The following is a 14,129-nucleotide window of genomic DNA, read 5'->3' as shown; positions in this document are numbered from 1 at the left end:
AAAGCCACAGAGAAACCCTGTCTCGAAAAACCAAAAAAAAAAAAAGATTTCTTTCTGGTCCACGCTACACCAAGGGCAGTACTGAGTGCAAGAAACGAGTCTCCAAGGTCATATACTCTGTCATCCCCATCTATGTGACACTCCAGAAACGTAAGATTAGAGAAAGAACATTGAGCAGTAACTGTCCGGGATGAGGGTTGACGGCCTGACAGAGACTGAAGGACCATCCCCTGCTCTGATAAATGTGGGATCATGTTGGTATAGGCACCAAAAAAAGACCTGTGCTGGTGTAGGCTTGTCGCCAGCTGTCCCCCAGCCAGCCAGCCAGAATATACATACATAGCCATGACTGGCGAGAGGCACTCATAGGTGCTACCTGGAGATTACCACTAAGGGCAAGAGCCCTGCACATTTCCCATTGGCTGGTGGAATAGCCAATGGATGGGTGGAAAAATAAAGACTCCCCTCTTTTCATTTTGTTTTCAATCTTTTTTATTAAATTTAATATAAATTTTTATGTGTATGTGCTAACGTGAGTTTATGTGCACCACGCGTGTGCAGGAGCCCAAGGAGGCCAGAAAAGGGTACCAGAGACCTGGGACTAGATTTTCAGGTGTTTGCAAGTTGACGGAGAACCAAACCTGGGTCCTCTGCAAGAGCAGCAAGCACTTTTAACAGCCGAGGCCCCTCTCCAGACACAATCCAAAAGTGTTGTTTTATTTTTGAGACAGTCGATAGGTAGCCCAGGCTTGGTCTCAATCTCATAATCCTCCTGCCTCAGTCTCCCTAAGGCACACTCTCACAAGCACATATATACATAATAATCAAGAATGAAATATTGGGGTCAGAAAGATGGCTCAGTGGTTAGCACTAGACCTTGCAGAGGACCAGGGTTCGATTCCTAGCACCTACAGGATGGCTTGAAAGCGTCTGAAACTCAGTTCCAGAGGATCTGACGCCCTCTTCTGAATTCCCTGGGCAGTGAGCATGCAGTTAATACACAGAGAAACATGGGTGCAAAACACTCATACACATAAAATAACGATAACAATAAAAAGTAAATAGAAACGTTTATAAAAATGAAGAGAGACTCAAGCTAGCCTTTGATCGGTCCCACCATGCAACACCTCAGGTCTGCATCAGAGCATGAGGGGCCCTCACAGTGGGGTGTGGTGAATCTTAGCACTCAGGAGACAAGAGGTGGCCAGAGCTCTGTAAGATCAATGCTAGCCTGGTCTACATATCAAGTTCCAGGCTAGACAGAGTTAAACAGTGATACATACATACCCTGTCTCAAAAAAAAGAAAGAAAAAGAAAAAAATATTGCCAGGTGTGGGCCCCTTAATCTTGTACCCTAAGAACCATAAACTAAAGAAATCTCCACCCCTGAACTCTTTACCCAGCCTGCAGTATTCAGTTATAGCCAGAGTAAATGGGCCGAGACACATGTGCTCATTTCACGTCCCCCAGAGAGGCAGCCCTTCTCCCCAGCCTGTGAGAGGAAAAGATGCAAACTTCCTACCTAACACTGTAATGAGGACAGCAGAAACACGGTCTCCTAGTGCTTGCTCAGTTTTGGCTTTACAATTTTTTGTTTTGTTTTGTTTTTTGGGTTTTGGTTTTTATTTCTTCGGGGCAGGATTTCTCTGTGTAGCTTTGGAGCCTGACCTAGAACTCACGTTGTAGACCAAGCTGGCCTTGAGCTCACAGAGATCTGCCTGCCTCTGCCTCCCGAGTACTGGGATTAAAGGCCTGTGCCACCATTTCCTGGCCGTTTTTTTGTTTTTTGAGGCAGGGTTTCTCTGTGTAACAGCTCTGGCTGTACTGGACCTCCCTCTGCAGACCAGGCCAGCCTTGAACTCAGAGCTCTGCCTGCCTCTGACTCACAAAAATAAACCCCAAAACAAGAGGTTCTTGTACTTGGGATCTGAGAGCCCTAAATCTTCATGTCACCCAGACCTCCAGGGACCTCAGGCCCCAGTGAAGTAAACTGTAAACTCCACTAAAAAAGTTAAAGACAAGCCCGGCAGTGGTACAAACCTTTAATCCCAGCATTCAGGAGGCAGAGGCAGGTGGATCTCTGTGAGTTTGAGGCCAGCCTGGTCTACAGAGTGAGTTCCAGGACAGTCAAGGATACACAGAGAAACCCTATCTCGAAAAAATAAAAAAAACAAACAAATTTTTTAAAAAAGGGCTGGGGAGATGGCTTAGTTGGCAAAGCACTTGCGGCACAAACGTGAGGACCCATGTTCAATCCCCGAAACCAACAGAGCAAGCACAGCATCAGTGAGGTGGCTCGGGTCATGGAGCTTACCACCAACCTCACAGATCTGAGTCCAGTCCCCAGGACCCACGTGGTGGGAGGACAGAAGCAATTCTTGAAAGTTATCCTCTGAACCACACACACACACACACACACACACACACACACACACACACGCTCTGGTGCACACGCACATGATACACACACAACAATAAAGTCAGGCATGGTAGCACTTCTAATCCCAGCACTAGGAAGGCAGAAATGGGCAGGTCTCTGAGCGTCACTGGACAGTCAGCCAAGGTTCCATGGCAAACAATAGGCCAATGAGAGACACTGTCTCAAAACCAGCTAGCGAAATCGCTCAGTGGCTAAGGCGTGGACTGTCCTTGCAGAGGACCCCAGTGTGGCTCCCAGCATCCATGTCAGGTGGCTCACGACCACCTGTACCTCCGGTTCCACATCATCAGTCACCCACCTCTGGCTTCCACACGGCAACACAAGCATATGCATGTGCGTATCCACGCACGAACGCGCCCAGGCGCTCACACACACATAAAAAAACAATTCTAAACAAAAACAATACAAGGCAGACAGCTTCTAAGAAACACAATATCCAAGCTAACCTCTGAGCTACACACACACACACGTATACACACATTCACACATACACACACACAAAAAAAAAGTTAAGAGAACTATAATCAGACCAACTTGCTCTGTCCCTGGAGCCTTAATTTGACCCCTGACCCCAAGCCCCTCCCTTCTCTCACCCATACCCTCAATCCCCTACAGAACAAAATTATAAGGCTAGCAGATAAACCCCAAGATCTCCAGTTCAGGGTGCTCTATAAATGAACAGTAGTTCTTAGCTGAACTGTGTCATCCTGACTTATCTGCAGTCCAAATTTAACCGGCCATCCTTATTTTTATTAGCTAAATCTAGACTTCAGCGGCAGGTGGTCCTGAAAGAGAGAGACAGGAAAACCTTCGAAGAGCTCCAGGTCAACCAGGCTCCACTCCGGGTCAAGAAAGGTGTCTGGAATGAGAGTCCCACCCTCCCTGTCCGGAACACACTCCATGAGTCATCCCACACCCAGAGACGGATAAAGTCCATCCACCGAAGAGAAACTCATCTCCCTGAGCCGGAGCTCAGAGCCTCTTCCTGCCCAAAACCATCACCTGGGCGCTGTGTCTGAAACTGACAAAGCAGCCAATCACAGGCCTGTCAAGTTAGGTCCTTCTAGACCCATGACCCAAGGTGGGTGCAGGGGAGAAGGCTCCTCTTGGGTCACAGGGCAAGGCGGGGGTGAACTGTGAGAAGAACCCAGGCTCCCCGGCTTCCCAGCACCCTGTGCACCCCCATAAGTTGCTGAACTTAAGTGACGATCAAAACAGGAAGACTAGAAGGAAGGAAGACGTCGAGCCAGCCATGAAGATCTGCCCACGGTCACATTAGCTTTCTGTCATTTATTTAGTGTGGTTTATAACAAAATCTCAATCATTCCACTTTAACAACAAAGACTCGGGAGCCAGATGCTGGGGTGAAAGCCTGCTAGCTCAGAGAGGTAGAGGAAGCACCCAGCTGGCCATCCTCCGCCAACGTCCCAGAAACCTCTCCTTTTTCCTACCATCTCAAACATCTCTCAAACTCGACGTCCCTCCCTTCCTCTTCCTGTGTGTCTCTCTATCCATCCTCCTGCATCCTGCCCTTTTTTTTTTGTGCACTAGTGTTTTGCTATGGATGCTGGGTCCCCTGGAACTGGAATTACAGATAGCTGTAAGTTGTATGTGGGTGCTGGGAATTGAACCCAGGTCCTCCGGAAGAGCAGTCAGTGCTCTTAACCACCGAGCCATCTCACCAGCCCCATCCTGCTTCTTCTCTAATTTTTTTTTTTTCTTAATAATCCTGTGTCCACTCATGGTCACCTGGTTGCTTGCTCTGCCTCTTGACCGATGGTTGCCTTAATCCTATTTACAATATTCAAGCAGAAAGCTCTTGGATTAAAGGCGTGTGCCGGAGCTGAGACACACCACAGCTAGAATCAGGTTTTTCCAGAAAATCATGCAATCTCGGGGGTTGCAGTGTGATCAAATATCCTGCAACAGTTCAGCGTGTGTGTGTATGCAAGTGCACACAGAGGCCAAAAGCCTCCCGGGCTGTCCCTCTGCAGGCATCATCCACTTTCTGCTTGTTTTGTCTTTGAGACAGTGTCTCAATATGTACCCCTGGAACTCACTATGTAGACTTGGCGGGCCTCGAACTCAGAGATCCATCCACCTGCCTCCACCTCCCCAAGTGCCTGCACCACCACTCTTAACTACTTTGTTGTTTTTTGTTTGTCTGTTTTTGTTTTTTTTCAAGACAGGGTTTTTCTTTGTAGCTTTGAAGCCGGTCCTAGGACTCACTTTGTAGACCAGGCTGGCCTCGAACTCATAGAGATCCGTCTGTCTCTGCCTCCCAAGGGCTGGGATGAGAGGCGTGCGCTGCCACCACTGCTTGGCTTGTTTTGTTTTTTAAAACCAGGTCTACCGCTGGAACCTGACACTCACCAAATAGACTAGGTGAGCTGGTTGGCAAGCCCCAGGGTCCATTTGTCTCCTTGTCCCCAATACTGGAAAGACAAGTGCACACGACCATATCAGGCTTTTCACACAGGTACTAGGATTGAACGTACAGCCTCATGATGTACCTACTTCCCCAGCTCCAGTCAGGGTTGTTAAACCAGACATGCGTGTTGACCGGGAGCTCCCCGATCCTCCATGCAACTTCACTCCTAAGGTCAGAAATCCATCCTTCTCCAGGCCCACCTCCACAGTAAGTCTCTGCTGGGACTTCTCTAGTCTCTGAAGGGTCCATATCTCCATCTCTCTTCATCCGGGAGTGCCCTTATGCAACCTTTGAGTTCATGCCAAGCATGGTGGCACTTGCCTGCAATCCTAGTACTTGGGAAGGCTGAGGTAGAAAGATCATGAGTTCAAGGACAACCTGGGCTACATAGTGAGACCCTGTTTTAAATGAATAAAATAAAAATCAACTCAGTATGCAGTATCTGATCCCTCAGCCAGGATCCTGTTCTACTCCCTGGAGCTTCTGAATTAACTCCCACAAATCTTGCTTTTCAAGCATCTATCAAGGTTTCTGCAGGCCCCAGGCGGCCGGTTTGTCCCAAAAATCCTGGCTTGTGTCACTGGCTGCTGGCTGCAAGAACACACACACACACACACACACACACCTGAAGCATCTGAAGAGAGAGAAGCAGGAAGAATCAGGCTGGGGGCCACAGCAACAGCCTTATGTTTGGGGGAACACATAGGTTGGGATAACTTGACAGAGTGTCCCTTGGGTGCCAGGAATGGAAGACATCCTAGAAAGACAGTAGGACATGCCTGTAATCCCAGCATTTGGGAGACTGAAGCAGGAGGATTGTCCTGAGTTACAGGTCAGCCTGAGTTATAAACTAACTACCTAGCCAGGCCATGGTGGGTCACACCTTTAATCTCAGCAGAAGCAGGCAGAGCTCTGTGAGTTTGAGGCCAGCCTGGTCTACAGAGCTAGTTCTAGGACAGCTAGGGCTGTTACACAGAGAAAAGCTGTCTCAGAAAAAAAAAAAAAAAGTAACTACCTAATTAGTCTAGTCCTTCACGGCACGGGTATGAGTGCACACGCATATATACAGAGAAAATTAACAGAGGATTTCATTCATTCATTCATTCCAACATGTGAATTCAACAAGTGACTAACAAGCTCCCATCCCCACTTACATGGTGTGCAATCCAAGAAACACACTTGAAGAGCTAAGCAAGATAGGGACAGTAGAAAGCCAGGACAGTGTGGCAACACAGATGTGGTAGGCTCTGGGGACAAAACATAACTAGGCAACTCTCGAAGTTTGAAAGAAAAGAGGAAAATTCTACAGGCTTCCACACCGTCCCTTAGCCAGTTCCTCAGAAGGATCCCCTGAGTGATTCTGGGGTGTCCTCGCAGAGGGCCAACGTGAGAAAAACCAGGGTCTTGGAGGCCGGGAGATGCTGTCTGTGGTCCAGAGGTCACACTCAAGACTTGATGAATATCCCGAGCCTTCCCACCCGGGAAGCTCAGCTCGGGTCCCCAACAACCCAGCTATTACCCAACCGTGCACGCCCCGATCTCTGCACATGCAGCAATTGAGCAGCTGCCTCCGAGACCTCTATTATTATGTCTGCCTTTCGGACTGTTTCCAAGTCCCGGGCACTAGACTGCCGCGTGTCAGGGGCCGGCTGAGCTCATGGGAGCCTGCCTTACATGATAGCAAAAATGTCATTAGTATGTAAATAAATGACCCTTTCCCCACCCCCAAGCCCTGCATCGAGACAAATCACTTAGGAAGTTAGACATGCCCCTCAAGACACTGTCCCCAAGACCAAACTCTTGTATCCAACGACCAGACAAGGAAGCCTGCACAGACCCAATCCTTTCTCATTTCCCCTGTCTGGGATCCACTGGGACCCTTGGAGTTGGAACTGGCAATTTCTAGGTCATCCGCAGAGCTGGCTATAGAATGAGACACAGAGCAAGCTGTATACAGAAACAGGCTAGGGGGTTCCAACATCCCCCCACCTCCAGGCTAGGCCTGTTTCTAGATCTGCTGATAGCTTCTCTAAAGAGGCCAAAGTCAATCTCAGCACTTCTGAAGCCCTGAACAGGTGACTTACGATGATGTTGAGACGCCGGACAGTATGGGCACCCCATTTTGATGTCCCACTACCCAGCCCCTCCCAGCTGCCAGCCACCAGCCTCCTACCACTTCCTCTTGCTCCAAATAGAATAAATAATCGATGTCGGTGCCCTTTCCCTCTGGGAATGACGCTGCTAAAATAAATGAACGGATCAAGGCACCTCCCAAGGCCAGAGACTGGAAGGCCACCACAGAGGAACACGGAGCACTGACCGCTGAACACCCCGGACGCCGCTCTGCACTGAGCAGTAAGAGAAGCCCCTACTAAATCCCCAGTCTTCTGGGAAAAAAAAAAAAAAAGCCGCGGCGGTCCAGCCACCCCACATTCCAGATACACACTCCATAGGTGAGCCCAGCCCCTGAGTTCCTTCACTTCTCCAGGAAGGGGGATCCAGGAACTGCCACCTCAAGTCTACTCCTGGGATGCCGGGTCACCAGAGCAGACGCCAACTGGAGCTCCACTAGCCTCCTGACTGGGCAGAAGAACTCTAAGAGCCACGTCCCCCCAGCTTTCCCTGGGGCCTAGGCCAAGGAAAGGTTGCACTCCCAGCTCCTGCCTGGCTGCAAGGCTGGGTGTCACAACGATCAAGATCACTTCTCGAGACTCCGGATGGGGAGACGCTAGGCACCCTTTGGCCCCTCCCCCTCCTCCTCAAGAACTCCGAGACCACCCACAGTCGAGGCTCCCCCAACTTGTTCCTTGGCACCCTCTTTGCCCCTCTTAACTGCCACCCTAAGTCTCTTTACTGTCACCCCCAACCAACCAAAGAGGTCCGGCTCCTACCATGCAAGCCAGCCCCTTTACAGAATGACCCCCTAAAAGAAACCACCGCTCTGGGGCAGTGTACGGACTCAGCTTGCGCTTTGGGAGACAGGAGAGGAAAAAGGGAGGAGGAGGTCTTTAAAAGCCTCTTTCCGACGCCCCCTCCACCAACCTCCCCACGGCAGGGCAGCACCACTGACCTCATTCGCCCAACTGTATCCGGGCCTGCTGGGCTCCAGGCCAGTGGGGCGCCTCTCTCGCCACCTCCGGGGAATGTGAGGGTAAGAGGGGTGACGGCTTTCCCGATTCCAGCAGGTATCCGGAGGGAAGAAGCTGACCATCCCAACCCATCCCCCTCCAAACTCGAATTATAATCCCGATCACGTGCACACACACCCCAAAAGGCGGGCCTTAGAATTGAGACACCTGGAGGGGGAGGGGAAGGGAAGGGACCTCCCATGCACACAACACACTGAAAAGGCGGGGGGGGGGGGTGTACAAAATAGGGGCTCAAGGCCAAGGCAAGCTCCTGAACACCCCCTCGCCATCATTCCCCACCCCATCCCCCACTCCCACCCCACCCCCAGTCAAACTTTCTCCTTTTTTACCTTGCAGGATCCCCAAGCGCTCCGGGCGCCCCGGCCCCGGCGGCCAGGACTCGCTGGATCCAGTCGCCACTGGCTGCCGAGTTAATAATCCGGGAATGGGGGGGACAGGATCAGTGGAGGGAGGGAGGGAAGGAGGGCGGACGCGGTGCGGGCGGCCGGCCGGGGGCTGCGCGGGCCCCCACCCCCGGCGCGGGCTGCGGCGGAGGGCGGGGCGCGGAGCGAGCGCGAAGCCGAGCCCGGGCTCTGGGAGGTTCTCTCTTTGTTCTGTAATCCCAGTAAGATTGCCAGCCATTCGCCCCGGCCCTAATCCCAGCCCCGCGCAACACCACCCTCCATTGGCTGTCATTTACATACGGGATTAGCCCGCACGGCCCGCCCCGTGCCACGGTGGGGGAGGACTCACAACCTTGGGGCCTCCAGAGTCTCCCAGCCGCAGATTAGAACCCCCCTCCCTGGGGACGTCAGGATATATCAAGGTCACTCGGAGGACGCCTGGAGGATCCCTGGATGGCTTGCCCTGCTGGTCACTTTTTATCCCGAAGTGTCCAAGGTCGGGAAGGGAGGAATCCCAGGTTTCCATCTTGGATGGCCTGACCCAGTCCTTTTTATTTATTTATATTTATCTCAGGATCTCATAAAGCCCAGGCTGTGGTCAAACTGTTCAGGACCAGAAACTGAGAATAGCCTTGAACACCTGATCCTCCCTGTTCTACCTCCCAAGTGCTGGGATTACAGCCTTGCACCTACACCAGGGAGGATTCGAACCCGTGGCTTTCTGCATGCAAGGTCACCAGCAACCAACTACTCTACTAACACATGTACATCCTAAAGTCCTTATTGTTGTTTTAGGACAGAGTTTCACATAGCCCACAATGGCCTCAAACCTTCTGTGTAGCTAAGGGTGACCTTGAATTCCTGATTCTCCTGCCACTATTTCCCAAATACTGGGATTACAGGTGAGCACTATTACACAGAATTTTTGGACCCAGGCTTTTATTTTGCCTTCTGTCTGACCTTCTGTATGCTACTGTATGGGGGTGGAGGGACACATTTCCCCCCAACCTCCCCAAAGCCTTATGTCTTAAATCAACCCAGCAGTTGGTAACCAGGTAGTCCCCTGAGTGCCTGAGCAGGCCTTTGCTGGAGTAGACACGAGAGAGAGAGAGAGAGAGAGAGAGAGAGAGAGAGAGAGAGAAGGGGGGCAGACCAGTCCCACACCACCCAAGGAGGTCTTGCCCAGGTTCACAGAGCAAGGACATGGTAGAACATGGCTGCAGTCTCTGCACGCAGGAGTCTGAGGCAGGAAGATTGTGAGTTCACATGAGAATGGGCATCATAGGAAATTCCAGACCACTCTGGTCATACAGAATCTTTGTTTGAAAATAAAACTTTTTTTTTTTTTTTTTTTTTTTTTTTTGGTTTTTCGAGACAGGGTTTCTCTGTGGTTTTGGAGCCTGTCCTGGAACTAGCTCTGTAGACCAGGCTGGTCTCAAACTCACAGAGATCCGCCTGCCTCTGCCTCCCGAGTGCTGGGATTAAAGGCGTGCGCCACCACTGCCCGGCCTTTTTTTTTTTTTTTTTTTTTAAGAGTTAGGCTTGGTGGCTCACTTCAATAATCCCAGGGTCTGACAGTCCAAAGCTCGAGGATTGCTGGGAGTCTGAAGCCCATCTGGCTATGAGATCCTGTCTCGAAAAGTTAATACACATGAACACACACACACACACATGCACACACACGCACACACAGTGAGTTAGGAATATAGCTCAGTGAGTAAGCAGAACAATTATCTAGTATGCTTGAAGCCCTGGGATTGACCTTCAGCTCCACATAAAACAGGCTGATTTGACAGCAGGAGGAACTGGAGTTTGAGGTCATCCTAAGCAACATAGTGTGTTTGAGGCCAGCCTGAGCTACTAGAGAACCTGTCATAAAAACAAACAACAAGGATCTACCAGATCCTAACAATGCCTCCTCATACAAACACATCGGGCCTTGGTAACAATTAACCTCAACCTACCATCTCTAGGGGCAAGCTCACTAGCCTCTCCCTCAGGGAACTCCTCCCCTCAGCAGGACAAGGAGGGGCCAGAGGGGCCCTTGTGCCCTGCCCATAGAGGGTGCTGGGCAGAGCAACAGAGATCAGGAATGAGGTCATAGGTGATGGGCCCCTGGAGACCTAAAGATGCCTCAAGGCCACCTAAGTGGTCCCTCTGACCTACTGGCCTGGTGTCGGCCCTGATTAGACACCAAGGTCAGGGCAAACGTCAAAGGTCTGGTGACTGAGTGTGTGAGTTCAAATCCTGGCTCTTCCAGTTTCTATCCAAGTGAGCCGGGGCAGGGTAGTTCCCCTGTCTGTGTTTCCACTTCCCCCTTCCCACAGCCTCTCGGTCAACCACAGCCTGACTCCCACGGTGGGTAGCGCTGCAAACGGCCAAAGGAGAGTCATGTGACATGTAAGATCTCTATGCCTTGTTGGGGACATGCCTACTATCCTAGCTGCTCAGAGACTGAGGCAGGAGGCTGGCAAGATGGCCAAGTGGGTTAAGGCAGTTGCCACCAAGCCAGATGACCTGAGTTTGATTCCCAGGTCCCGGTGGTGGATGCAGGAGAACCAACTCCATCAAGATGCCCTCTGACCTCCACACATGTGCCATGGCACATGAATGTGTGTGCACAAACACACACACACACACACACACAAATAAATAAGCCAGCAAACAAATAAATAAATATAAACAAAGAAGTTTAAAACTACCCCAGGCTACATAGTGAGAATTTGTCTTAAAATAAAAGGGGCTGGTAGGTAGCACATGGGTTTAATCCCAGCACTCGGGAGGCAGAGGCAGGTGAATCTCTGTGAGTTCAAGTCCAGCCTGGTCTACAGAGTGAGTTCCAGGACAGCCAGGGCTCCATAGTGAGACCTTGTCAAGAAAGCAAAAGCAAAAAAGGAAAGGATCGCCGGGCGGTGGTGGCACACGCCTTTAATCCCAGCACTCGGGAGGCCGAGACAGGCGGATCTCTGTGAGTTCGAGACCAGCCTGGTCTACAGAGCTAGTTCCAGGACAGGCTCCAAAGCCACAGAGAAACCCTGTCTCGAAAACCCAAAAAAAAAAAAAAAAAAAAGGAAAGGATCTGAGATAATAGCTCAGTTGGTCAGTTGGTTCGGTTCTTGCCTTAGACGCAAAGACCTGAGGGTGAGCCCTATACCCCAGGAATGGCTCCACAGTTACTAAAGCATACTACTCATGCAGAGGGCCTGAGTTCAGTCCTCAGCACCCGCTCTGGGTGTCCCGCAACTTTAGTTCCAGGGATCCAACAACATCACCAGCACCTGCATTCAAATGTACATACCCACCCTCACACCCACATACACATAGCCTAAAATTTTAAAATAAATTTACGGTTTTAAGTTTCAATTTAAAAAGTTAAACAAAACTTTTGCCGGGCGGCGGTGCGCATGTATTTAAAGCCAGCACTAGCACTCGTGAGGCAGAGACGGATCTCTGTGAGTTCGGGGCCAGCCTGGTCTACATAGGGAGTTCCCCATGGCTACATAATTGAGATTTGTCTCAAAACCAAACAGCAAAACAAAGCACAAGTGTCAGGAATCACAGCGCTCCTGCGGAGATGGGAAGAGAGACCCTCTTTCAAACAAGCCGGAAGGGAAGACTTGTCTTCTGAACTTCACCTTGTACACAGTGGGCCCACATTCTCACACATGATGTATATATGAACACATACTAACTAGGTGGAAAATAACAGAGGAAGACACTTGACATTGACTTCCACACCCCTCCACACACACACACACACACACACACGCACACAGAGGGTGTGGGAAAGGAGAGGAGCCCTCTGGAATCTGGTTGAAGCCTCCATCTGAGAATCTTCAACTCCAACACAAGCAACATTTACTTCAGGCCTTTCTCTCCCTTTCCAACTCAAAACCTGTCACTTTCTCTCAGTCTCATGAAAAGCCTTTTGTGACCCCACTGACTCCTGGTTTTACCTATCAGACTGTCATTCTGTCCAAGGCCCCCATTTTATAATCCCAATCATCAAAAGTGAGTGAGTGGCCAGATAGCTTAGTAGGTAAAGGCACTTGCCACCAAGCCTGTGACCAGAGTTCCATTTCCCAGTCCCACATAATGTGTGCACCAGGATTACTAAAATCCCAGAGATGGAGATTGGGGTTCAACCTGAAGATCAGAAAAGCAAAACAGCCAGCCACTGGCTCTTACCTCTACCTCAGTCTGAAATGGTGATCCTGCCTCCAGGAATCTCAGAATGAGACTGACTGAGAGCTGCCTCCTCCCCTTTTATATTCCTCTCTAGTTCTGGGATTAAAGGTGTGCACCACTACCATCCGGTTTCTATGGCTAACTAGTGTGGCTGCTGGGATTAAAGGTGTGTGTCACCACTGCCTGGTCAGCAAGGCTGACCAGTGAGGCTGTCTTACTTTTCTGATCTTCTGGCAAGCTTTATTTATTAAAATGCCAATGAAATGCCCTAGAGTAACGCAAGGAGAAAACCAATTTCCGCGACGTGTTTGTCCTCTCACCTCCAAGTTATGGTACCGTAGCAAATGTAAATGCCCCCATATAAATAAATGAATGAATATGAAAAATTAAGAGGGAAGAAGTTGCTTAGCAACCCTTTGATACGTTGAGAGCCATTAAAATGGCGTATCTGTCGTCTCCTAAGATGCTTAAGTGGTACTCTTCTAGGAGAAGCCACACCCAGACTCTTACGTGTGTCTTAGTCTTTCCCTGAGCAAACACTTGTCTGTTTTTCTTCTTTCTTTCTTTCTTTCTTTCTTTCTTTCTTTCTTTCTTTCTTTCTTTCCTTCCTTCCTTCCTTCCTTCCTTCCTTCTTTCCTTCTCTTCTTTCTTCCTTCCTTCCTTGCTTCCTTCTTTTCTTTCCTTTTTTTTTCGGGGGGGAGGGTGCAGGGATAGGGTCCATGTAGCCCTGGCTAGCCTGGAACTCACTATACAAACCAGACTGGCTTCAAACTCACAGAAATCCACCTGCTTCTGCCTTCTGAGTGCAGGGTTTAAAAGTGTGTGCCATTACAACTGGCCTCTTTCTATTTTTAATAAACCCCAGCTCTCTTCACATTGGCTCATCATCAAATGCTCTTCTTCCCTAAACCAGGGATCCGGTTTTACCTGAGCTGAGGTCCATAAAGATTAAAGGAACCAGCCGGGCGGTGGTGGTGCACGCCTTTAATCTCAGCACTCAGGAGACAGAAGAGGCGGATCTCTGAGTCGGAGGCCATCCTGGTCTGTAGAGTGAGTTCCAGGACAGCCAGGGCTACACAGAGAAACCTTGTGTAGGGGGTTGGGAGAGATTACAGAAATTCTGCAGGCTACTGGGGGTGACAAGATGGAGTTGTGTCTTTAGTCCCTGTTGCCACTGGCAGTCTATTGGTTTCTGAAAGGAACTGTTCCCCAACTGAATCCCAGATCTTAGGGCACTACAGAGCTGAGACTTGGTGGGGCAGACGACCCTCGGAGCTCAACACTGTCGTCTGCATTCGCCAACAGAATCCACGGCAGCAAGGACAAAAGTAAGGAGTGGGCACGAGTCCCTCCTTCCAGCCCCCCGGTTCCTGCAACCCCCCGCCCCCCAGAGGTTAACCAACCAGCCTTACAGTATCCATTTCCAGGCAGAGAGCAGAACTAAAACAGAAACCTTGCCCTGCTACATCCCAATTTTTTCCTTTTTCTTTTCTCTCTCTCTCTCTCCCTCTCTCTCTCTCTCTCTCTCTCTCTCTCTC

The 14,129-nt window shown here is 50.1% G+C and overlaps 1 protein-coding gene across 8 annotated transcripts in view; it reads right to left on the bottom strand.

The window, feature by feature from the left end:
• Gtf2ird1 (GTF2I repeat domain containing 1) overlaps positions 1–8,509 on the bottom strand; it is a 91,496-nt gene extending 82,987 nt beyond the window's left edge. For 6 of the 8 annotated variants that reach the window (XM_026785123.1, XM_013350735.2, XM_026785127.1 and 3 more), the window contains exon 1: positions 7,942–8,103. In XM_026785123.1, coding sequence (XP_026640924.1) covers positions 7,942–8,082 — 141 coding nt within the window. In that variant the 5' untranslated portion in view covers positions 8,083–8,103. Of the gene's footprint in view, positions 1–7,941; positions 8,105–8,349 lie in introns of those variants that run through there. The other 2 variants (XM_026785134.1, XM_026785146.1) reach the window with 2 other exon arrangements.
• Between the last annotated feature and the right edge of the window lie 5,620 nt (positions 8,510–14,129).

The sequence above is a fragment of the Microtus ochrogaster genome, chromosome 2 (genome assembly GCF_000317375.1).
Source record: "Microtus ochrogaster isolate Prairie Vole_2 chromosome 2, MicOch1.0, whole genome shotgun sequence".
NCBI lineage: Eukaryota > Metazoa > Chordata > Mammalia > Rodentia > Cricetidae > Microtus > Microtus ochrogaster.
This window is presented reverse-complemented; position numbering and strand designations above follow the sequence as displayed.